Source organism: Lolium rigidum, chromosome 7 (assembly GCF_022539505.1).
Source record: "Lolium rigidum isolate FL_2022 chromosome 7, APGP_CSIRO_Lrig_0.1, whole genome shotgun sequence".
Lineage (NCBI taxonomy): Eukaryota > Viridiplantae > Streptophyta > Magnoliopsida > Poales > Poaceae > Lolium > Lolium rigidum.
This window is the reverse complement of record NC_061514.1, coordinates 122,911,854-122,935,079: the sequence shown is the minus strand read 5'-3', so window position 1 is coordinate 122,935,079 and position 23,226 is coordinate 122,911,854. Positions and strand designations below refer to the sequence as shown.

Below are 23,226 nucleotides of genomic sequence, written 5' to 3'. Positions count from 1 at the left end.
CTTTGTTTTTGTTCGCGCTGGGGTGGGGACATGACATCAGCGGGCGGTGCGTCGACTCGAACTCGACTCGTCTGGGGAAGGCGAGAGGGAACGGGCGGCTCGGGATAGTTGGATGGTTGGTTGGTGGCCAAGTTGGACTTGGCGCGTAGAATATTTTGGCTCGAAGATGGTAAAAGCAGTGGATTTCCTCGCCCAAGTGCGGGGTACCGGATGCTGCTGGTGGCGGTGGACGGATAACTTTCCTCCGCCGTCAATCTTCTGACCTGGAAACCCCTGGCCGCCTGACGAGACGATGACTCCAGTTGTGACGTGCCCGGCAGCCCTGGCATGAGCTATGTCCAGATTGTTTTTTGAGGGTGAGGTATGTCCAGATGTGATGCTGCATCTAACTTTTGGTGGTACTCCTCACTCCACCTGCTGAATTTTTGGGTCTCGGGCTGTCGGCGGCCCATTTTTATCTCCTCCAAACGACAAAACTTTATTTTTTTGGTAAACTTCAGCACAAAATAGCCTTGTTTTGAAATTATTTCTAAATTTACTGCAAAAACGTAGCGCATGCAACTGGAACGCTATCGTCTGCATCATAACCCCGTGATCCATGCCCTATGCCTTGCTAGCCAGTGGCGGAGCCCAAAAAAAATTCTTTAATGGGCCAGGCTAAAGGAAAATTAAATAATTGTTCTCAAACACACCACTTCACTAGAAATCAGTCATTGATCAAACCACTCTATTCCCATTGGTTATAAACTGACCGGTTCATTTGTCTGAAATTATTGCGTTGTTGCTATTCCAATTGCCTTGTGCTAGGGCAAAGAATAATTTGATGCTGCCAACGGATTTTCTATGAGGAGCCTTTCTTATTGCTATTGATTGTTGCAGTTTGCAAAATTGAAGAACAAATTTCCGATTCAGTCAAGTATGAACAACATATGATATAAATTACGAACTAAAAAAAGAAAGAAGATTATCTTGGCAGGGAAACTAGAGAAGAGAAGGGATCAATTAGGTCGCATATAGTACCATTGTGTCGCACCATTGGCTACCGGCCGGCCCCGTGCATGTGGGACGCGATGACTCCCTGGCCGGCTGCCACCCCTCCCCCATGCGGCCATGCCTCCTCTGCTTCACTACCTCATCCAAATTCCCATGTGTACTTGATACTAATAGGTAAACCTAGGAAGTAGCGACGCACACCATTGCTTCTCTCGTGATTGAGAGAGAGGAACAAATGAGTGACAAGGAAAATGCAGTGAACATGGGGCTATTTTCTTTTGATGAATTGTACATGCAGCCGAGGGAGGCAATGCGTGCTTATGGTGGTAGGTTGGGTCTTAGAGGCTTGGATGCATAGGGGTTAACTTTTTGCGCAAAAAACATGGGCGGGCCATGCCCTAGTTTGGCCTTAAGGAAGCTCTGCCAGTGCTGCTAGCATGGCACAACCTGGTCCAGCGTTACCCCATGTTCGGTAGCACCGTTACCCGTGGCACTATGCTGATAAGGGATTTCGGAGAGCTTACTGGGTTGGGCTTTGGCAAAAATTTCCAAGTCAAACAGGGTTATGGTATAACATCAACATGTCCTTCTCCTTGACATTTGGGTACATGAAACGATATATAAGATTGAGCTTCTAAAATTTTCAGTAAAAATTGAGATGTCATGGACTTGTGTTCAGTTAAAAAATGCTAGAATCATAGCAATGCACTCAAGAAATTGAGTGATTAAAATGGCATTTAAATCTAAAATTTATGGACGGAGGAGTTCTCAAACATCCAGGATTTCAACAACACGACAACGGACTTCTCCGGCAAGTTGCATTGGGGCCGCCACGAGTGCTGGAGTATTGTTTGTCATGACAGGGTGCAACGCCTAGTGCTTTTGGTTGAACGAGGATTCTCAGCTCCACTCCTTGTCGGCTAGCCACGATGACGATGGCTTCCCACGGCCGCACACCATGATTAGGCTCATGATTTGCTTCCGGAGACTCTGGTACATCGCGGAGACCGCTTGGATGCTGCTGATTTTGTTCGTGATTGTCTGGATGTCGTCGAAGTACCAGTCGCACATCTGTTCCATTTGTATCCATCGCAGAGGGTAGCACCCAGTCCACTCCAAACACTCCGTGAGCATACATAGGGTAGCGCCCCAACATATAGCGCCATCGTAGAGGCCGATGGGCTTAGGTATGCCATGCTAGCAGATCCATGGCACCTCGTAGCTCGGCGCTACCATGTGGAGGTCAACCCCTAGCCGCGTACTACGGATTATTCAGAAAAATAGTTTTCCTAAAAGTTCTATTTTTACTGAAGTTTGACCAAGGGTTGGTTTTTGTCGTTTTCACCCATTTTATCTCCCGTATGAATAGCTCGGACCGAGCCCCGTTTCGCTGCCGGAGATAAGTTGAACTAACACGCTCACTCCGCGGAGATTTGTTACACTGCCGAATCAATCGAGGAATTTCATAACTACTATACTAAAGTGCAACAACTTCGATTTTTCTCCTAATTTTGGATTATTTTTTGGGTTAATGTTGAGCTGACACGTATGTTTCCTTGTTAGTTTGATCTACATAGATTCTTTACTGTTTATGGTTCGGTGCTCCCTAGCATTTACCTACATCTGCTATGGTATGCTTTGGTGCATTATTAGTGTGGCTTTTGCTGTTAGTGGTGGACCAGCTTATCAACACCGCTTTGACTCTGATGTCCTGCCTCCTTTCTCTTCTCACCTCCTCTTGGATTATCTACGCGCGACGGCACGGAGGATGGGAGGGGGTCGGGCGGCGCCGCGGGCTGTGGGGACGAGCGGCGCAGCGGTGCGGAGGATGGGCGGCGGGGCGCGCAGACGGACGGCGCGGCGGGAGGTCGACGGGCCAGCGGCGCGCGGGCGGCGCAGCGCGGGGACGGGCGGGAGGGCGGCGCGGCCGCGGGCGGCCACGGGCGGCGAGCGGCCGAACACACATGGGCGGCGCCGACGCGCGGAGAGGCGGCGCGGCCGCGGGCGGCCACGGGCGGCGAGCGGCTGAACACACATGGGCGGCGCCGACGCGCGGGAGGGCGGCCGGGCGGCGCGAACGGCGCGGCGCCCTCCACGTCGCCATGGGCTTGGTCGCCGGCGCTGCTCAGATGCCGCACCTCCGGCTGATCCTCCTCGTGGAGCAGGTATTCCTTTACTTTGCCTGCATCTCATGGAGCCCAAGCTCCTTCTCCACTACATCGACGCCGGTAGCCACCTCCTGGAAACCCCCTTCGGCCATGTCGTCCCTTCCCATCGGTGGGTGGTTGGTGGTTCTCCGTCGGGGAAGCTATCTGGATGGCCGCCGTATCCCCTACAAAGCCCGCTGGTACGCATCACTCTCCATATCAACATGTCATGAATTTAGGACTCGATTGTCTGCTGGATGATTTAATTGACCAAATTGTGTAGGAAGATGATGTTCTGGAAACCAATCTGAAATGGAAACGGCCTCTGCCGACACCGTGACCTCCAACTGAGCAGCAGCAGGAGAGGAGCAAGAGGAGGAACTCCCTCCTGTGCATCTTCTCGGTAGATGGCAGGCTGTTTGCTCCATTCCTGTTTTTTCGGTTCGTGCATCTTCTCTCGGTTGATGGTAGATTTTTTGCTTCGTTCCTCTTTTTCCGATCAGTCTTGACCATGGTTGTTTCAGCTAGGGTTCTTCATCTGTTTTGCAGGTTGGTTCTGTCTGGTGCTCTGGTGATGCACATAGAGCAAGGAAGGCAAATTTTCTGCCATCCGCATTTTCCCTCCCTTAGATTCTTCATTGTGCGAGGTGTGGTATGTCTCCTGTGTACATTCTAATTTTTTTTAACAAGACATTCTAATTTCTAAGGTTTGCTACCTGTGGCTGAAATTGGTAAATATAACTGGATGGTTGTACAGTTGAGGTAATAATATTTGGTAACTACATTAGTTTTTTTTTACAGGAGATACACTGCATGAGCTCTGGGTTATTTGCAGCCTTTGTCTACATTCTTTTATTGGCAGGGGATCCTTGGTGATGATTCATGTATTACTCTGAGTAATAACTGAAACTTCAAGGAAAATGTCAATCCAGAGCATTATATTTGCAGGTCGTAGTTACTTAAGCTTAGACCTTTTCTATGGTTTTCTCCTTTTCATACAAATTTATGGGTTTAATTCACACCTGAACGTACTTACAGAGTGCAGAGTTTTGGAAATGGATATGGAGCTGGACGGGCTATTGTCTAAGGAAGTCAATCGTGGATTCTTTGTATCAATCCAAAGCATTATATTTGCAGGTCGTAGTTACTTAAGCTTAGACCTTTTCTAGGGTTTTCTCCTTTTTATACAAATTTAAGGGTTTAATTCACGCCTGAACGTTACTTACAGAGTGCAGAGTCCTGGAAACGGATATGGAGCTGGACTTAGTAGGGCTATTGTCTAAGGAAGTCAATCGTGGATTCTTTGTATATTGTATCGCATCTATCCTTTCATGTAACGACAAATACTTTTGTTTGGATAATATTTTTGAGGGATAACATGAAAAACATGGTTAATATCATGGGTATATCAATATGGTTAGAGTCATTTCCATCTACGTAAGTTGTTTTGTTGGATTAATTTGACTGCATATCCATTTGAGGATTTTCCTTTTTTTTGATGCAACTTATTATTTTCGTATAAATCATCTTATAAATGTAACTTGTTTCTATGTTTGCCTCTAATACGGTAATACCATGATGATCGTTTAGGATTAAATATAGTTAGTTAAGCTGAATTATGTAGAGATTTGATACATTACTAAAAACATTTCCCGTCGGGCAAAAGTGGGTATGTGTTCTATAATAAATACCAACTAAGATTAATCTTTCCTATATTTATATCCTGAGACTAATACTGTGGACTTATTGACATTATTTCCATGTCAGGTTTGCACTGTACATTGCAGTGGATATTGTTCTTCAAGAACCAACAGATGTGGTGTGATGATCCAATAAGAACATGAGCTGAATTGGAGTCCTCGATATTTGGATTCCTCGGTGTCAGGTCTCCTACAGTTTCTCTGGTTACCAAGTGTGTCGAGTTCTCGAATTCAAGGTTTTTATTGTTTCGTTTATGTTCAATGGTGTAGTAAAATTTGAGATGTGTTCTATAATAAATACCAACTAAGATTAATCTTTCCTATATTTATATACTAATACTGTGGACTTATTGACATTATTTCCATGTCAGGTTTGCACTGTACATTGCACTGGATCCTGTTCTTCAAGAACCAACAGATGTGGTGTGATGATCCAATAAGAACATGAGCTGAATTGGAGTCCTCGATATTTGGATTCCTCGGTGTCAGGTCTCCTACAGTTTCTCTGGTTACCAAGTGTGTCGAGTTCTCGAATTCAAGGTTTTTATTGTTTCATTTATGTTCAATGGTGTAGTAAAATTTGAGACAGATCTAAATATACGGGTTCAGTTGAATGTCTGAATGTGTAACTTTGTGAAACACACAGTTAAATCCATCTAATATACCAAGCAAGCACGTGGAACCCTTTCTAAGATATCCATTATACCTTTCTGAAGGTTGTGAAGGCTGCTAGCCAGCAATATTCAGGTACCCCTTTAAAGTGGGCAGTTGGTTTTATAAACCCAACGATCAAGAGCACGAATTGGCTCCCCGTCAACTAAACATTCTTTCTTTTTTCAGAGAACTCTGCAGTTTGTTTGAATTCTCTTATATCCGCATGTTTATCTCTTTGCATGATTTTGTATATGATTCATTTATTCTCGGAAAGTATTGAGTATTGATTGTTGGACAGGTTTCTCTGAGATGTTGGGCAGTTGGTTCAATCTTCAGTGTTCCTCAAGTACTACTGATTTGGTAACTGATGGAGTAGCCCTAAAAGATTTGGTTAGAATGATTTGCGTGTTCTGTCTGTATAGCTGCATGAGGTAGCTTTTCTATTCGTCAGGTGCACGGTCAGTTTCCAGTTTCATGTAATTGCTAGGTGCATTTTTGCTTCCCTAATTGTACGCATTATGGTAGTTTTTGCTCTGCAAATTTTGCTTCATCATATCAGTGCAGGTTTCATGCTCTAATGCTGCGATTTTGCTGTTTCAGTCCATGAGTTTTTGACAGTGTCACTCCACCATGCTTTATCTATGCTACTTTCTATGTACAGATATATTATTGTCAATACATGGTGGCATGCAATCCTTTTTTTATCCATTTATTATTTGAAACATCTTGCGGTTGTGGAAAGTTCACTATTGCTCCATATACCCTGATATGCAAAACAATTCATGTAGTTCATCTACACTTTAACTTACTTACCACAGTTCAACATGTCCGTTGTAAGCTGTCAAACATAGTTCAGATGTATAATTGAATATTGTCCTATTTGAGGCAAGTAGACTTATCTCATGTCATGTGCATTTCCATTGAGAGAGTTCAGAATTAGCCTACTGAAGTTTTTCCATGGCATACAGTTTTCCTTTTATTGATTCAATAAGTCTCATATAAGGTCACCATATAGAAAATATCCAGTATTGTGCTGGTCAAGTTTTCCTTGCACAATGGTGGCCCATCCACTCACTTTCATTATCAGATATAAGTAAAACTTGGATCCCTTGCACCATGGACTTCCTGTGTAGAATAAATCCACAACATTTTCAATGGTGGCCCATCCACTAATTTTCATTGTCAGATAAATAAACCTACCACATTCATTGGAGTTTTACCGTTAGTATCTACTCCAACATCTCAGTTTCCACAAGTGCAATGGAGACAACCTCCATTTCGGCCGCTCCAGCTCCAAACAATGAGATGGCGACTCCAACAATTTGTGCTCGCAATGTACCAACTCATCCACACAAGCACCAACATAGAGCATGCATCATCGGCCATGAGCAATCCTAGAAACAACCAACCCTGCCACTTCAAGGCACCTTGGTTTGGAGTCATTACTCCTTAGGCAAGACTACAAGACCTACGGTATAACGACCCGTGAAGTAGTGCTATGCTTTTAAAACAATAAAATCATTACAATCAAGCGAACATAATTTAAAACAATAAAATCCAATTCTCTTTCTAAAATATGTACCCCACATTTCGTTTACTAAATCTGTTGTCGCCTGTATTTAGGGTCAACGCTATAAACTATCTGTTAGAAATGACCGAACTTCAGACAGAAAAGCGATGGTACTACATGAGCTGCACAGCATGTTGGAAGAAAGTGATCCTAGAAGATGGAGATTACAAATGTCCTCGATGCCCTACAACTGTACCTCTCCCAAGGTATGGCCATCTATACTCCATCTCCTCCTAATTTATGGTATGCTTATTACACATAAACTGCTGCCTTCCTCGCAACAATTTCTTACACAGCTTCTGTATCTCCTGTGTTACAGCTCTATCAGATACGGATTTATCACCCGAGCAATTGACATCGACTCAGCAGATAATGAGGCTACAAAATTTGCCGACCTGTATTTCTTTGGACCTCGTGGAGAAATTGTTGTTGGAAAAGAAGCAGTAACGCTTTTATCAAGCATCAGGGGACAAGCCAACACAGTGCCTCAAAACCTACTTGCAATTGTGGGAAAAGAATTCAGAATTGTTGCCACTCCAAGACGCGAATCATTAGATTCATTGCACATCCATTTGCAGGTACAGATTGCTGAACCAACTGTCAGTACTAATGTTGCTCTGTGACAAGGCATAGATGATCCGGCGACAGGACAAGTCCATGAAGAGCTCCACGCTCCTCAAGCTACAAAATAGGTTTAGATCCCTGACAAAACAACTCCGCCGCCATCCATGGATCTTACACCACAGCATGTACCATCATCGTCATCTACAGCTGACGAGGTAAAATTTGATTTGTCCTACCACGACACCTTCTTCTCGCTCCTTGACTAACTATGTATTCTTGCTGCTGCAGGTTCCTCCTAATTTATCTGCAAAAACAAAGCGCAAAAATATTGCTGGCGACAAGAATCCAAAGTCAAAGAAAGCACTCCACTTTTCGGATGATGATTAAGTTCTCATGAAATTGTCTCCAATCGGTTCCTATCTCGAAATTTCTCCCCGTTTGATATCGAGTATGAAGGCTCCTGTACACGCTCCGTCTTGGTTGTTTAAAGCGCATCGCTTTGTACTATAATCACTTCTAGATCTCTCTGTATCTAGGACCACTCGACCTTTGAGACAATATGTTTTAGTCCCATGTTTTAGCTGGCCTCCCCAGTACTCTTTCTGCCATGCTTAGTTTATTGTCACCTTCGTTGTATTATACCTGGTTGTGTAATCATCTCCTTAGTATGAAGACTCTGTTTATGCAACAACAGTTGGTCCAGTTTCATCTCATCGTCAATGCACATACTATTCTATGTACTTTCATTCAGTTCATACATTAAAATTCACTAGCAAGTGAATGTAATTCTCCTCCCTCTGGATATATATTAGAGAATATAATCTGTTCATATCGACCTCAAATGCCGTTGTTTACCAACAATTTTTTTTCCAAGACAATACAAAAAAATTCTTATTAACCAAAAAAAACATTAACAAAACATTTTCCACGATCTGGCGCGGCGTGCCGCCGCGCCTTTATTTGCTAGTGTGCTATTACCACTTTTCGGTAGCCTTCCATTTCGATTCACAACTACTGGCAAACTCGACATGGGAAAAGCAAAATGACAAATCGAGATCGGCATTCCTAGCTAACGAAGATACGCCGCTGCGTCATACATGATGTACTGAAGGTGCTTGAATCGCAAAAAAAAAAAAAAAAAAAAAAAAAAAAAAAAGTAGATCGATACCAATCAATCGACTGTATAGTACCTACTACTACTGTACTGAATTAACTGAAAAGCAGTACCAATCCACGCGTCGCAAGCGTGGCCAACTATCTCTCTAGAGAATGAGAATGATAATGATGTAATCTACTCCCTACAAGTATGGGCGTATGGCAAGACAGACGAAGCAGCAACGCACCGAAAACACACCGATCAATGGCCGCGTCTCCTCACGACGACGGCATGGCCGAGATCGTGATCTCCTCGCTCCCGCTTGAGACACGGTGCCCGCCGTTCCTGCTCAGGCAGTACGGCGGCTTCTGGATACCCGAGCCGTTTCTCCCTGGCGTAGCCGCCGCACAGACGCGGTTCAAGCCGAGGCCGTCCGACGTCCTCCTCGCCAGCTTCCCCAAGTCCGGCACCACCTGGCTCAAGGCTCTGGCCTTCGCCACCCTCAACCGCGTCAAGCACCCGCCGCGTCATCCTGGCCACCCGCTCCGTCGTTGCAACCCCCACGACTGCGTGAAGTATTTGGAGTGGGATGACCAGGGCGACGTACTGGAGGCGCTCCCTTCGCCGCGACTGCTCGCTACGCACATTCCCTACACCCTCCTGCCGGCACGCGTCACGGCGGTGGACGGCGGGTCCGGCGGCCGGATCGTGTACATCTGCAGGGACCCCAAGGACGCGCTGGTGTCCATGTGGTTCTTCACCAAGAAGAAGCTCGCGGACGAAGCCTACACGATCGAGGAGGCGTTCGAGCTCTTCTGCGACAGCCAGGCCTTCTACGGGCCGCAGTGGCATCACGTCGCGGGGTACTGGGAGGCAAGCCAGAGGCGGCCGGAGGAGGTGCTGTTCCTCCGGTACGAAGACATGCTCCGTGACCCCGCGGGCAACGTGAGGAAGCTGGCGGAGTTCATGGGGTGCGGCTTCTCCGGCGAGGAAGAGGCGGCGGGGGTTGTGCAGGACATCGTGGAGATATGCAGCATGGCTTCCCTGAAGAACATGGAGGGGAACAAGAGTGGTTCTCAGAGAAACTTCAGGAATGGAACTTTCTTCCGGAAGGGGGTTGCCGGGGACTGGAGCAACCACTTGACGCCGGCGATGGCAGAGCGTCTGGACAAGATAGCCGAGGAAGCCCTGCGAGGATCGGGGTTCACGTTCGCCGCCACCGAGTCCACGTGAGCCACCGGCCGGCCGGCCAGCAAGGAGTACGTACGTATAGATATGCTACTTAATTAACGAGGACTAGTGGGCGATCAATGCTGAGAAGAAGCAAGCACGTATGCACGACCAGAGATGCAGGATTCGAGGAACAGTAGTGCGCCATCGATCGATGACCGCGCACAAAATAAGCAGTGTATGACTATGGCATTGCCTTTTTTGGGGTAAATCAATAAAACACCTGCGTTGTCATGTTAAGAAGACTAGCAATGTCTGGCGCGGCGGCACGCCACGCTTGTGCTCTGGCTAGTGGATGAAAAATTGCTTTTTTTTTTTTAAAATGGAACATGCAAGTGATAGAGCTAAGGTCTGAAAAGTACCATGGATATGTCATCTTGTTTATTGTAGGCACTGCAACAACAGAAACAGCTCAAATGGCACGCTGCCTACCATGCATTTTAAAATTGTGATCCATATAGCATCTATCTGCTGGCTGAGATCTAAATAATTCTATAAACTAAACATATACTAACAAAGAGCCATGTGTTTGCTGCTATTACTGCGGATTAGGCGTCAAGCTGGAACGTAGGGCTTAATGAGGCATGGGAGGTGAGCACGCATGTGTGCTGTATAAGCTGTGTCCAGTGTCAGATTGCCTAATAGGTATCGGTGGCAGGAGTAACTTGCACCTTGATGAAATGACAGACGCCGCGCCCGTGCTGGCTAACACGTGCTCTGGAGTTTGATTTTGTTGTTGTTGAAAACGAACATCTAAAACTTGTGGCTGAAACATCCAACATCGTATTTTTTTTGGGAGGCCGATCTTCTTCCCTGGAGGATGGTTCCGTCGTGATATGCCTTTGCTGGATCCTTGCAATATGATCCACGTGAGTGGTGGGCGGAGTTGTGGTGGGGTAAGAAATAAACGCATTTGCAGAATGGGGAAAGGGGTTTCGGCAGAGGGAAGCAAATACAGAAGGAGTAAAGAACAATTACCTTACGAGATACGGATGCAAAGGCACGGTCGGTGAGCTTCTCCACCTTCTCTCCTTGCAGCGACTAGGGTTCCTACAGAGGAAGGAGGAGAGGAGATATCTGGTGGTAGGTGAAAGGAATAGTGAGTGACTCGGTGGTACATGTAGCAAAGAGACCTTCCCACTATGTCTTAACCTCTGTTAGCATTTATGTATTGGTGGGTCGGTGCGTGTACTGTTACTAGTAGTACAAAAGTAATTGATTGGCACCAGTAATTAAGTGGTTGAGTTACATTCAAGAAAATAACAAAGAAATGTTGAAAAAAAGGTAAGCCAAGTATTCAAACATTATGGAAGTAAAAAATTACATGTGGTAAATACATTGAAAAAAGAAAGAAAAAAAAGATATGTATTTTCCAGGCATTTTCTAATTCAAGTTTTGTTTGTGCAGATGCACACTGCATTTGGCTATGACAGCAGGCTTCCAACCTCTTCTATAGATACCAATGCCAATGTAAGATTTTAACAATGTTATTTGTCTGTTATTCATAATGATTGATATGATTTTTCTGCTTGCTTTCCACAAAAATGCAGGGTTTGTCTGTCCCAAGGCATGAATATGTCATACACTAACATGCTGCTCTGTATTGACAATTTTTCGCCACCACTCTCCCAGGTAAAAAACAAAGAAAAAAGAGATCTTGTTGGATGTATAATTTTTGAAAGTGAATAAAGATTCATAATAGAAGCTAACCAAAAAATAAAATTATATTATGTGCAGCCATATTACAGCAAAAATAGCAGCACAATGATAGAACCAATGGGGCCTCAGGTACACTTGTGTTTGCTTGTTGACATTGATTTTCCCTATTTTTTCAACTCTTTGAACGAAATTTGTCAGTCTGAAAAATCTTTCACTCTGTAGAACAGTCATCCTCATTTATGCTTGACGAATAAGATGATGAAGAACCTGATGAAGAACCACAGTTTGCTGATGAAGATGAGCCAGACAGAAATGAAGACACATTTGACAACAGGGACTGGGATCATAATGAAGAATGCAGTGATGAAAGAACAGCTGATATGTGAAATATACAGGACCAGATAACATACCTCCAGAAGATGAGCCTGTAACACCGAAAGCACCAACACAGCAAGAAGATGTTGTCCAAGATGAGAGTTCATCTGTTGATATTGAAATGCCTGAAGGGGTTGAGCAGCTTACTCAGGAAGATATCAACCTTTTCCTAGAGCATGAAAGTGTTACTGCGGTAGTTCGGCAGAGCCAGGAAGGTGTTAGTCACCATGTTCCTGTAATGAACATGATTTTTGACACGGACGATGAAGCCTATGCTTTCTACAATGAGTATGCTTTTGCGTGTGGCTTCTCAATTGTAAGGTACAACACATACAATGGCAAGCGTGTGAAGGAACAGACTTTCACATGCAACAGAGGAGGGAAAGTTGTGGATGAAAAAATAAAGGAAGAGAGAAAACAGAATAAGAAAGAAAAGAAAGCAGACAGGACAGGGAAACCAGTACCAGAAGAAGAGACGAAGCGCAACAATGTTGTTGTTCTCACTGGTTGTGAAGCAAAAATTGTTGTGACACGCAAAGATCCAACGACAAAATGGACAGTGACAAAGGTAGAGTTGCAACACAACCATGATATGTGCCCCCCCTGAAGAGACCAAATTCCTTAGGTCGCATAAGCACATGACTGCATAAGAGAAGCTATTCATAAGGACATTCACTTATGTCAAGTTGGCAACTAGAAAGATCATGGCAATACTAACCTACTTGAGAGGTGGCAACCCAAATAATGTTCCCTACACAAAGAAGGATGTGAGCAACCAGATGACCAAAATAAGGCAAGAGAACAACAAGAACGACATGATGCAGGTCCTAGAATACTTCAGGAAAAGAAAGGAAGATGATGCAGAATTCTACTACTCATTCGACTTAGCAGAAGGAAATAAAGTCCAGAGTATTTTCTAGGCTGATGCCTTCTCATGCAAGATGTACAAACTATATGGAGACTGCCTGAGCTTCGACACAACATACAACACCAACAAGTATAACCTTCTGTTTGCCCCGTTTGTTGGGATCACAGGGCACGGCCAGAACTGTTTGTTTGCTTGTGCAATATTGCATAATGAAACTGCTGCAACTTTTGAGTGGCTGTTTGAAGAGTTTTTGAAGTGCATGGGCAGGAAGCAACCAAAGATAGTGATAACAGACCAGTGTGTGTCAATGAAGAAGGCAATTCCTAAAGTTTCCACAAACTACAGGCACAAAAATTTCTTTTTCCACATAAAGAAAAAGTCTGAAAAGAAATGTGGTGGAAGCTTTGGCAAAATACCATACCTTCATGTTGAGTTCTCGGATATATTGCGCAACTCGTTGACAGTTGAAGAATTTGAGACCTTGTGGCCTACAATGATTGAAAAATACAATGTTGCTCATTTCAAGTACCTGCAGAGCATGTGGACATTTAGGGAATGTTTTGTTCCAGTGTACTTCAAGAGGGATTTTTATCCATACATTCATTCAACAGCAAGAAGTGAGGGCACAAATGCAATTTTCAAGGACAACGTTGGTTCAACCTTTAGTGTGATTAGTTTCCTGGGTTAGTACCAAAAAATTTCAGAAAGCATAGAGGAAATGGAGCGGGAGGAAGATTTCATAAAAAAGACAACTAATCCAAAGTTCTAGGCGCACACAGAGTTGGAATTGCAGGCTGCACGCCTGTACAACCGCAAGTTTTTCTACAGGTTCCAGAAGAAAATAGAATTCACAATAAAGCTCCATGTTGACGAGATAGACAAGGGCGTGAGGTATGAAGTCTACAAAACAGAGATGCTCCAACTAAGAGATTTCAGGCCAAGAAGGTATGTTGTTTTTGTGGATCTGAAAGAGCAAGCATTTGTTTGCATCTGTTGCAAATGTAAGAAGGACGGGACTGTTTGCGGACACATACTACGGGTGCTGGTGCATCTAAACATTCCTGAGCTGTCTGAGAAGTACTACATTCCTAGGTGGAGACCGAATGACAGGAAAGAGATTAGAGAGAAGCAATTCAATTCACCAGTAGACCTGACAACAACAAACAGGCACCTACGGTACATCATGCTTTCAAGGCGGCTAAACAACATAGCTTCAGATGCATCTCTGACAAATCGTAAGTGCGCATATGTTGTCGACAAAGCAAAGGAGATAGAGGAAATGCTCGATGAAATGACTTTGGAAGATGAACTGGCTGAAAACCAAAACAAGACACAAGCAAATAACAATGACAGTGTTAGGCAAGAACATGATGATGGATACGGTGACTTCCTGCAAGACCCAGATGTGGCTCCATCAAAAAGCAGACCATAAAGTGTAAACAGGCAGAAGACATTAATGGAAGAGCTCCAGACAACAAACAAGATAACGTGCAGTCATTGTGGTTCGCACAGGCACAATATTGCAACTTGCACACTCTTGCACATCCCGAAATCAGATTTTGCCAAGAAAAATGATAAACAGAAGACTACAGATGGTATGTGCAGATAAAAGTTTGGATCAACTATATTGTAAAAAAAGTGTCTCCCTTCTAATGTTCTTTCCAAAATGTGTGCATGTGCAGGATCTTCTGGTAGCAAGAAGCAAAAGAAGCAATCGGAGCCTAGGAAACCGAAGAAAACAAATAAGAAGCCGGCCACACCAGGTCCACTGTGAAACGAAGAACAGAACAGTGGACTATAACAAAAATAGACATTTCCTGCCTTGTGTTTCATTAGGAATTACGTATTGATTAATGATAAGATAGAAAAGCAACGAGAATAGTGTAATAGCTTGCAGATAGGTTTTCATCATGTGGGTACTAACCTTTGAGAAGTGGTTTTCTTGCATATTAGTTGCCTCTGGCTTTTGCTTGCCTTGTGTACCAGTGGCACAAAAATATATCTGCAATGAACAAACAAGCTAGTATGATCATATCCCGGAGTCCGGACCGAGAAGAGGACGTGACGTGAACCGACGAACCAGCACCGACGGCCACGCATTCGTGCACGGGTGTCCCGGTACGAGTGCCGGCAGATCGTCCGCATTTCGCGCCGAAAAGGAGACCGGACTTGCGGCTTTGCTAGCGTCTATGGGCCAGCCCGGCTAATTTGTTCCAGCAGGCCCAAGTAGAGCACACATCTGGCACTGGCGCGGGAGAAAAGAGGAAAGCTTGCGAGGGCCGAGCCCACGCCGCCCCCTACCGTTTTGAGCTTTTCGTCGGGACGAAAGGAGGCCGGCGCAGGCGGCGCCGCACAACCACCACCAGAGCTCGTGCGCCTTCCCCGCTACAGCTCGGTCCCAAGACACATCCCGCTCGCCGCTCGCAGCGCCCGCACCATGGCGGCGGTCGTGAGCTGGTACGGGCCGCTCATCGACCTCTCGGCGGCCGCCGGCCATGTCGGCGGACTCGTGCAGCTCCTGGCGTCCGTCCGCCGTGTCCTCCCCCACCAGGTAATTAGCAACCTGCAACCCTACTTCGACTCAGTAGTCAGTAGAATCTTTGGTGTAGTTATGCTTCGATGTGGAAAAGGGAAGTAGAATGGGAAAATACATCAGTGCACCAGCACACCCTATACATGTAAACGAAATCAGCAATTCAATAAAAAGTTAAAGCTTCGGTAATTCAATACTAGAATGGTTTTTACGATACCTACACATGTTGCGTCTTGTGGGCCTGAGGCTAGACCCCTCCTTCTGTTTTCGCAGGAGCAAAATGCCGCGACCGGAAGGACGTACGAGAGAGTCATACTAGAAGTTGGTGACGACACGAGATCGAGTTTCTCTGTATCTCTATGGTCCAACAGTACTAGTTCGACCATAGTGGCGGGCGACGTTTTGCTGTTGCAGAGTAAGGAACCGAAGGATTTGATGGTCTCCCTTTTAACCTGGCATTTGGCCTATGAGATGTTTTCCGTTTTAACGAATTAGCTTCTTTATTATCTGATAAAAAAGCGAAGTAGGATTGCTAGTTACCTGGTGCCTGGTGGGGGAGCATTTGTTGTTTAGTTGATAAAAAAATGGAGATGCCCGTTTTATCTGCTACTTATCGGGCATCTCTCTTTATTTTGCTTCAGATATTAAGATAGTAGAATTCAGAAATGGCTTGGAGGGGAGAGCTACTCAGACATCTGCATCCCAAGTATTGCTGAACTCCAAAGATTTAATGCAACCCGAAGGTATGATGTGGTGTATGTTTTATTTATGAGCACACTTTAGATGTTACTGCCATTGTCTTGGTTGCATTCCTTCTGAATGCCAGACACATGAGCAGTTACAATACATTTTTACAATCTTTACTATCTAGCAATTGGGCAACATGTACTAGGCAAACAGTGTTTCTTCCAGCCCTTAAACACATATTTTTATTTTTATTATCTTGGCTAGTTCTTGAAATCTAGACCTTTTTCCTCCGGCACCTGTTGAGTTTCATGCACGAAAAGATAGCAATGTGTTCCAACATGTCTCATGGTTTGTTGTTTGTTCTTGTAAACAATATCCTTTTCAAAATATTTTATGCTTGTTTTTGTGGGTCACCTATTATATTAACCTCTACTTTCGTTTTCCGCAGCAGATAATTGTGTTTGAGAAGAAAACAAACTGTATTAATCGATAACTTAGTGCATGAGCTGTTTTTATCAGGGATTGATGAACTAATAATTAATTGTAAAGTCGGAGCTGCTACAAGATCCAAGTTAAGAAGACTGTCAGAGTGGATCTTACACACCAAACGTGCTTGCACGGAAAATCTTCATCAGGTAAAAATCTGCCCGAGGCAGTAAAATTTCAGTTTCATTTGGGATAGGTAGCAATCGGCATATCTAAATTTCTCTTTCTTCCCTTACATTTTGTTTAGAGATTGAAAGAACGAAGTTTCAACATAAACATGAGCTTGTTTCTTAGGATTTGGCAATAGAAGACTTTTGGATGCGGCTCCTGTGTTTCTCATTTCATCTTGCATCAGAATTACATCATATGTTAATTATTGAACCATGCAATCAAGGCACCATTAGTATTTACGTGATATGTCACCTAGCGATAGAAGTATATCAAAATTATCAAATTTGCCTTATTGTATATCTTCCAGAATTAACATTTTGCTTTTAAAATCTATACTGTGTAAACAAATAAAACTCTTACGTATAATATTGTACTGCAGGTGATGTTGAAGAATTGGAAAGAAAGAACAGAAAATAATTCAGCAGACTTGTCCATCTCAGAACTAATATCTCAGAGCAAACCATGCAATTTCAATATTTCTGCTTCTATTGGAAAAATCGTATTAATGGGTTCTCTTACCCCCTTGAAGGAGCAATTGACAGTAATCGAGAAACTTTCTTTGAATGAACATAATGATATTGTCAGAGATTTCATTACTACTGGTTGCAAGTTATGTGGTTTACCTCTATACCGAAAGTATGCACATGCATGTCTTCTTATCAACATTTTATCAGTTATATGAACCAACTAAGAAAATTGCCCTGGCTGTCATGATATAGTAAATCTTTATGCAGAAACCTTCATGGAGACAGTACTTGTCCAATTGATTGTCCAGATAATCCTAAGTATGTCCACGCTGTTGGCCAGATATACAAACCATTCATGGTAAGAAGTTGTACACCCACCTCAATTTTTTATTTGATGAAAATAATTAATAAAACCATCTTTGCACGATCTGCAGATCTATGTGCGAGACCAATCTGGACAGGTTCCTGTGCTTGTGAGGAATAAAGTTGCCGAGACCTTATTTGGAAATATTATCGCAGATGATGTGTCTGAATGCTACAAGAGCCGCCACTGCATGCTGTTAGAAACTTGTGAATCTGGCAGCCCAAGCACTTCTAGGATGCTAGATGGCACTGGCAAGATAGGGATTACTAAAAGGAAAAGAACCGGAAAAAAGCCAGATTTTCATCTTATTTGGCTCATTTTAGTGAAATGCCTTCTGAACCCAGGCAAGAACAGTCCATTCTGTTTCCAGATTTCAGTCAGCCCTGAGAAGAATGTTGAGAATGGCCGATTTGAACTAGTCTCCTTGACAATGCCAATACCAAGAGAGGGGAATGTTTCCTCTACCACATATGTCAATTCAAATTAATTGCAACTTGCTTGTACAGAAGGAATTGGAAGTCTTATTTTCACAGGCGATTTGCTGATTACACTGGAGGAACTTTGCTATTCTGATGGTTTGCACAGTGACATGGTTGCAATGACAGGACCATTAGACTAGTAATCTTCAGTTTGAGCATGAATGACTAAGCAGAAACTAGACCTGGCTCGCTTGGCATCAATACAATACTGGACAGAGGACATAGCCAGGTGAAACAGAGGTCAAGAAGTGACGCAGTATGGATCTGTACCCGGATCGGCTCTGAGAAACATTGTTGCAGTTCTGGTCTTTTGCCAGCCTGCAAAGAAAGCTGAGCTTTCCCTCTCCCCTCCTGCAAAAAAGTTGTGCTGGCGATGTACCATAGCTGGCTGATGCTTACAGTTTCTAACTAATACTGGAAAAGGATAGGCCATGTCTAGAACTCAGCTGCATGTGGATCAGCACTAGCTTGTGATGCCTGGTATACAATAATGAAGGTCCTTACTTGATTGATGAGAAGGTTATGAAGTGTTGCATTTGCTAAATCAATATTGCTGTGATTCAGTGCTCGTGGCAAACTAGTTAACTCGTATTTTTTCTCGCTTTTATCTGACTGCCTTTTGGAATGCAAACGCTTTAAGAAGACGGAGTTGTGAACTCATTTATTTTCCATCCAATGGCAGGTATACTATGTAATCCTTTAACATTCAATAGCTTTCTAGATTCCTATTGCTTTAAGCAACATGTTTTGTTTTCTGTGTTCCATCTCCCGGCACATGATATCTCCAGATTTTATGTTTCTTTATATGTTTCCCATTACCTGTTGTGTTTACAGATTGCGACGAATAGACGGATCATGGTGGCTGGCAATCCTATTAGAAGATCCCTAGTGAATGAAGGAAAGGAAGCAAAAAAAAAATGCAATGTGGCTAATGAAGTTTGTGTGATGTGAATGGAAACAAAACTGATTAGTACATTTCAACGTTTCACTTTTAAGAGTTGGGATGCAGATGCTCAAATGATCCACATGCAGTTAGCACACAAGCATGCAATCCGTTAACTGATTTTTCTATCATATACAGCTAGATAGTACGTAGAGTCTGGCAATGCTGTCATGTTCAAGATCCGGCTAGAGTTACTTGAACCTCATCTCTACAGTTTGTGACGAGATCGTGTGAGTCGCGTTGCCTGTATGTACTTCCATATAAGCCAAGAAACGATCTGGAAATAGACAAGTACTAGCATGCGTCGCCAAAACTGTGTGGGCTCCCATATCTATGACTTAATAGTATGTGGCTATATGTTTCCTCGTGTGTGGCGTGCTGTTGGATGCTAGCCCGAGATCTAATAATTCCCTCTTTGGCTGTTGCCTCCTAGTCCAAAAACCAATAGTTCTCGTTTTGTCATTTCCTTTTATATGATTGGTGCAGACTGCTAAGAGCTCAGTTGAGTAGATCCCTGCTCAAGAAAGGAACATAGGGAGATTTCCCACAAGCTCCAAACTCGTTGGCCTCAACGTTGAAGAAGGCAGCCGAGACTACTTCAAATTCTCATGGCGATCCTCATAGCTTGCGTTGCTTCCAAAGCTTTGGCGCCATACATTCCAGAGGTTTCTCGGCCACGACGGGGCACGGGTATATCTGTATCAGCTCAACGCCGGCAAACCCTTGCCGGCTTAACCATGAAGTCTTGGGGCATCAACCGTGCCCAGCCGATTAGAAGAGCAACACAGTAAGTGCACGCTATGCTATACTACATGTGTCCCATTTGAAGCTTCTTGTTCTTAGGATGAAACAACTATATCACATACCGTGTTAAACATTTTCTTTCTTATGGAAAAAAATTCACATGTTTTCTTCCAGAATCCGTGTAGTTGGTCCACCAGGCCCCGGAGTACTGCCAGCAGGAGGAAATTTCTCGTTGCCCGACCTATTTTCCAACATACCTTCATGGTGCGTACGTGCAGAAAACTTGCACAGTTGCATGCGTTTCTCGTCCACATATTCTTGATTCGTTTCATCACTCTCCTTCTCACATTCACAAGCTACATATGATCGAGCTTCTCAGGGTCACATTCGTCGTCGGTGCCTGCTTTGCTGCGGTGCCTTTCTACAGACAGATGAGAGCAATGCAAGGTAACTCGGAATCAGATATACCACTTGACACACTTGTCTATCATGTGGATCTTTAGGGCGCACCTTGATTACGAATTCTCTCTGCGTGTAATAAAATCGATCAAATAGATAAGGCAGAGGAGACCGCAGAGGCAGCAATCGAGGTGGTCGACAGGGTGGCGGAGGCGGCTGAGAAAATCGCCGAAGATGTCTCCGAAGCGTTTCCCGAGAATCAAACCATAAAGAAGGCAGCATCCAGGATCAAGGCCGTCGCTGATGAGATCGAGGAGGACGCGGACAAGGCCGAGGCCTTACTTCGTAAGGTTAGGACTGCCTACTAATTTTACTTCCTGTTAGAGCATGTCTAACAGATCCCTTATTTTTCTACCCCTTAAAACACGAGTAGAGGGCCCTGTATTCACTTTTCGCTGGCTAAAAACTCGTCTGAGCTAGCAGACCCCGTATTCCCACCCCGTAAAACAGAATCCAACGGAATATTCTGTTTTCAGCGGCGGCGCGCGGGTGGCTATGGCGGCGGCGTGGGGAAAACGGTTGGGATTTCCGAAATGTCCGCGCGCCATAGTGAAATGGGATGAGGGGTTGGCCCTGTATTCAGCCTCCCGCCCCTTACAAGTAAGGGGCGAAGAGCCGCCCCGTAGCCAAAACTGTAAAAAATCGATGCGGGGGCTTGTTTTACAGGGTCTGCTAGACGGCCGGGTAGCGCCCAACCCCTTATTTTAGTGGTTATTATACGGGGTTGCCCCTTTTACGGGGTCTGTTAGACCTGCTCTTAGAGCAGCTGTTTCTCGCAAAAAAAAAAAGAGCAGCTGTTGATGTAAGTGTTGCTTAACTAGCTCATGGTGCAGCGGTGCAATAGCTGGTAGTTGGTAATTATCGGAGAAAAATGCATGCATGTTAAAGACCTCTTTTTATTCAAAAAGGACTTCCTACGATTGTCACTTGTCAGGAATTTTTCTGTGTAGGTCGTTGATTCACAGGACTAAAATCATTTGGAGTTCCTGTTAAGGATTCTTTTACGCACTATTTGGGAGAGGAATTTTGTTCTTCCAGTCAAACCTCGTGCAATAATATTTTTTATTTTCTTTTATGTTTCACTCCTTGATGCTGCTTCATGTAGTTTTCCAATGCTATAGTCTTCAGGAATATACAGTACGTCTAAACTCCATGCTTTTCATATTCCTATACTAGTATATTCTCTAAATATTGCAAATAAAAGAGGCCACAATATAAGTAGTGTACTTGCGTAGGACACGTGCAAATGTTGAAAGAAACGAACGCACCTAATAAGACTAAAGCAAAACTGTTCTGTACTGAGTAATCAGTGCAAGTACACATGAGGTGATTTACTGTGTGAATATGTTTTGATATGGGAGCATCGTTCCGGCTTCTGCATCAATAGATGCACACAGCCATTTATATCCTACATACATTAAACTAGTTTATTTTCTTTCCTGGTTCAACGCAGCTTGATCAGATAGAGGAAGAGGTGGACCAAGTAGTGGATTCTTTTGCGAAGAAGAAATCGGAGAGAAAGAACCCATGAAGAGGAGACAAACGGGATGACAGAAGAAAAGTAACACTTACTGGTAGTAGGTGTTAACAAAGTACAGAGGGAAAATTCATGATTCATTGCCATTATCTCGATCATTGTTTATTTGCAGTCTGAATCCATTCATCCGGAAAAGATAGGTAAAATCACTTTGAATTGTTCCGGCAAACATAATTTACTTCAACTATTTTTATGCAAAGGAAATGGCAAACTGGTAATGCCCGATCTTGTTTCAGAAATTGTTGTGCTGAATGATGTTCCTGCATCCCTCCATGTCTGTTGCAGAACATTAGTAAGGGCATCCCAGCGGCGCGATCCAAACGGATCGAGGCGGTCTATTTTAGTCCACTCGGATAAGAGGACACGAAAAACGTGTTTTAGTCCGCTCGGATAGGAGGACATAAAAAATGTGACTCAGCGGCCCGACGCAAATGGACCGATCCATTCTAGGCCCAAATTTGGAATATGAATACATCTGCGCGGACAACGTGTGTCCTCCCACGTTAAGCTCGGGTCCGCCTAGCAGTGACCAAATGGCCGCTTCGTCTTATGTGTTGCATAATTGGTGGTGGATTGCGGTCGGGGTTGGTCTTCACTTGGAGACTGTTGAATATAAATATAGTGTCTAGCCGCTTTTCATCAGATCAGTCTTTTGAAAAACTTAGCTAGTGTATCAATCATATATAGTATCAGAGCCAAGAGGTTTTAAGTTCAAGACCTTGCTCACGCAGTATTAAAAAAAAGATTCTACGGCCTGTCCACCGAACCCACGCTAAGGACTAAATAGGCTAGACGTGAGGGGAAGTGTTGAATATAAATATAGTGTCCTAGCCTCTTTACATCATATTGTTCTTTTAAAAAACTTCGCTAGAGCATCAATCCTATAGAGACCAGTGTTGGCACTGACGACAGACGCATGCTCATCCTTTTGAAGGCATGCGGCCTCGCCTTCCACTGCACACCCGTGCCATTGCCACATCTAGAGAGTTTTGCTCCCCATAACACAAGCAACAACACCGTGCGATGGGCACATCCTGGCCACGGAGGATGGCTGCAACGACCACGAGGTGGGGGTACTCACACCGAGTGGAACATGCGTTGCGTCTCAGTATCTGTGGGAGACGAGGATGATAGTGTCGTGGTCTGACGTGAACCTTCCCGCAGGCTAGCACCTGAACAGAGGGTGCCGGTGCCACGAGAAGGACAAGCGCGGCACGATGAGATCCGCCGCCAGCGGTCCCTCCTCCCGCCCGATATGCGGAACGACTCTGCGTTCACCCCGAACTTGTACACCCGGGACATGTTCGGGTCTTGGGAGTTTGACCCGCACGCGGTGCCGCGCCGTGTGCCTAGGCGATGCCGAGGACGGCGGTGGCAAGGACATGGAGCCGCTGAGCAGTAGCGATGACATCCTTGGCGATGGTCCGCACGAAGACACGCTGGACTACCTCGCCCTCCTCGCGTATCAGCAGGAGGCGGGGGCGACCATGAAACGGGAGG

General features: G+C 44.4%; 2 protein-coding genes and 1 long non-coding RNA gene across 3 annotated transcripts; all 3 read left to right on the top strand.

Moving 5' to 3' along the window:
* The first annotated feature begins 3,093 nt into the window (after window positions 1-3,093).
* Window positions 3,094-4,121, top strand: LOC124669262. The gene is made up of 3 exons (XR_006992092.1): window positions 3,094-3,340; window positions 3,424-3,607; window positions 3,690-4,121. It is a non-coding gene; the product is annotated as an uncharacterized LOC124669262 (long non-coding RNA).
* A 4,867-nt stretch (window positions 4,122-8,988) lies between these two features.
* On the top strand, window positions 8,989-9,957 carry LOC124669513 (cytosolic sulfotransferase 17-like). The gene has a single exon (XM_047206120.1). The coding sequence runs from the start codon at window positions 8,989-8,991 to the stop codon at window positions 9,955-9,957; it is 969 nt and encodes a 322-aa protein (XP_047062076.1).
* A 5,336-nt stretch (window positions 9,958-15,293) lies between these two features.
* Window positions 15,294-21,736, top strand: LOC124674971. Its single transcript, XM_047211027.1, has 12 exons — window positions 15,294-15,407; window positions 15,663-15,804; window positions 16,031-16,132; window positions 16,596-16,711; window positions 17,113-17,369; window positions 17,468-17,558; window positions 17,635-18,725; window positions 18,878-19,773; window positions 19,905-19,994; window positions 20,110-20,177; window positions 20,286-20,479; window positions 21,643-21,736. Exons 1-7 carry the CDS (start codon window positions 15,294-15,296, stop codon window positions 18,049-18,051), a joined length of 1,239 nt encoding a protein of 412 aa, XP_047066983.1. The 3' UTR covers window positions 18,052-18,725; window positions 18,878-19,773; window positions 19,905-19,994; window positions 20,110-20,177; window positions 20,286-20,479; window positions 21,643-21,736.
* The last annotated feature ends 1,490 nt before the right edge of the window (window positions 21,737-23,226 follow it).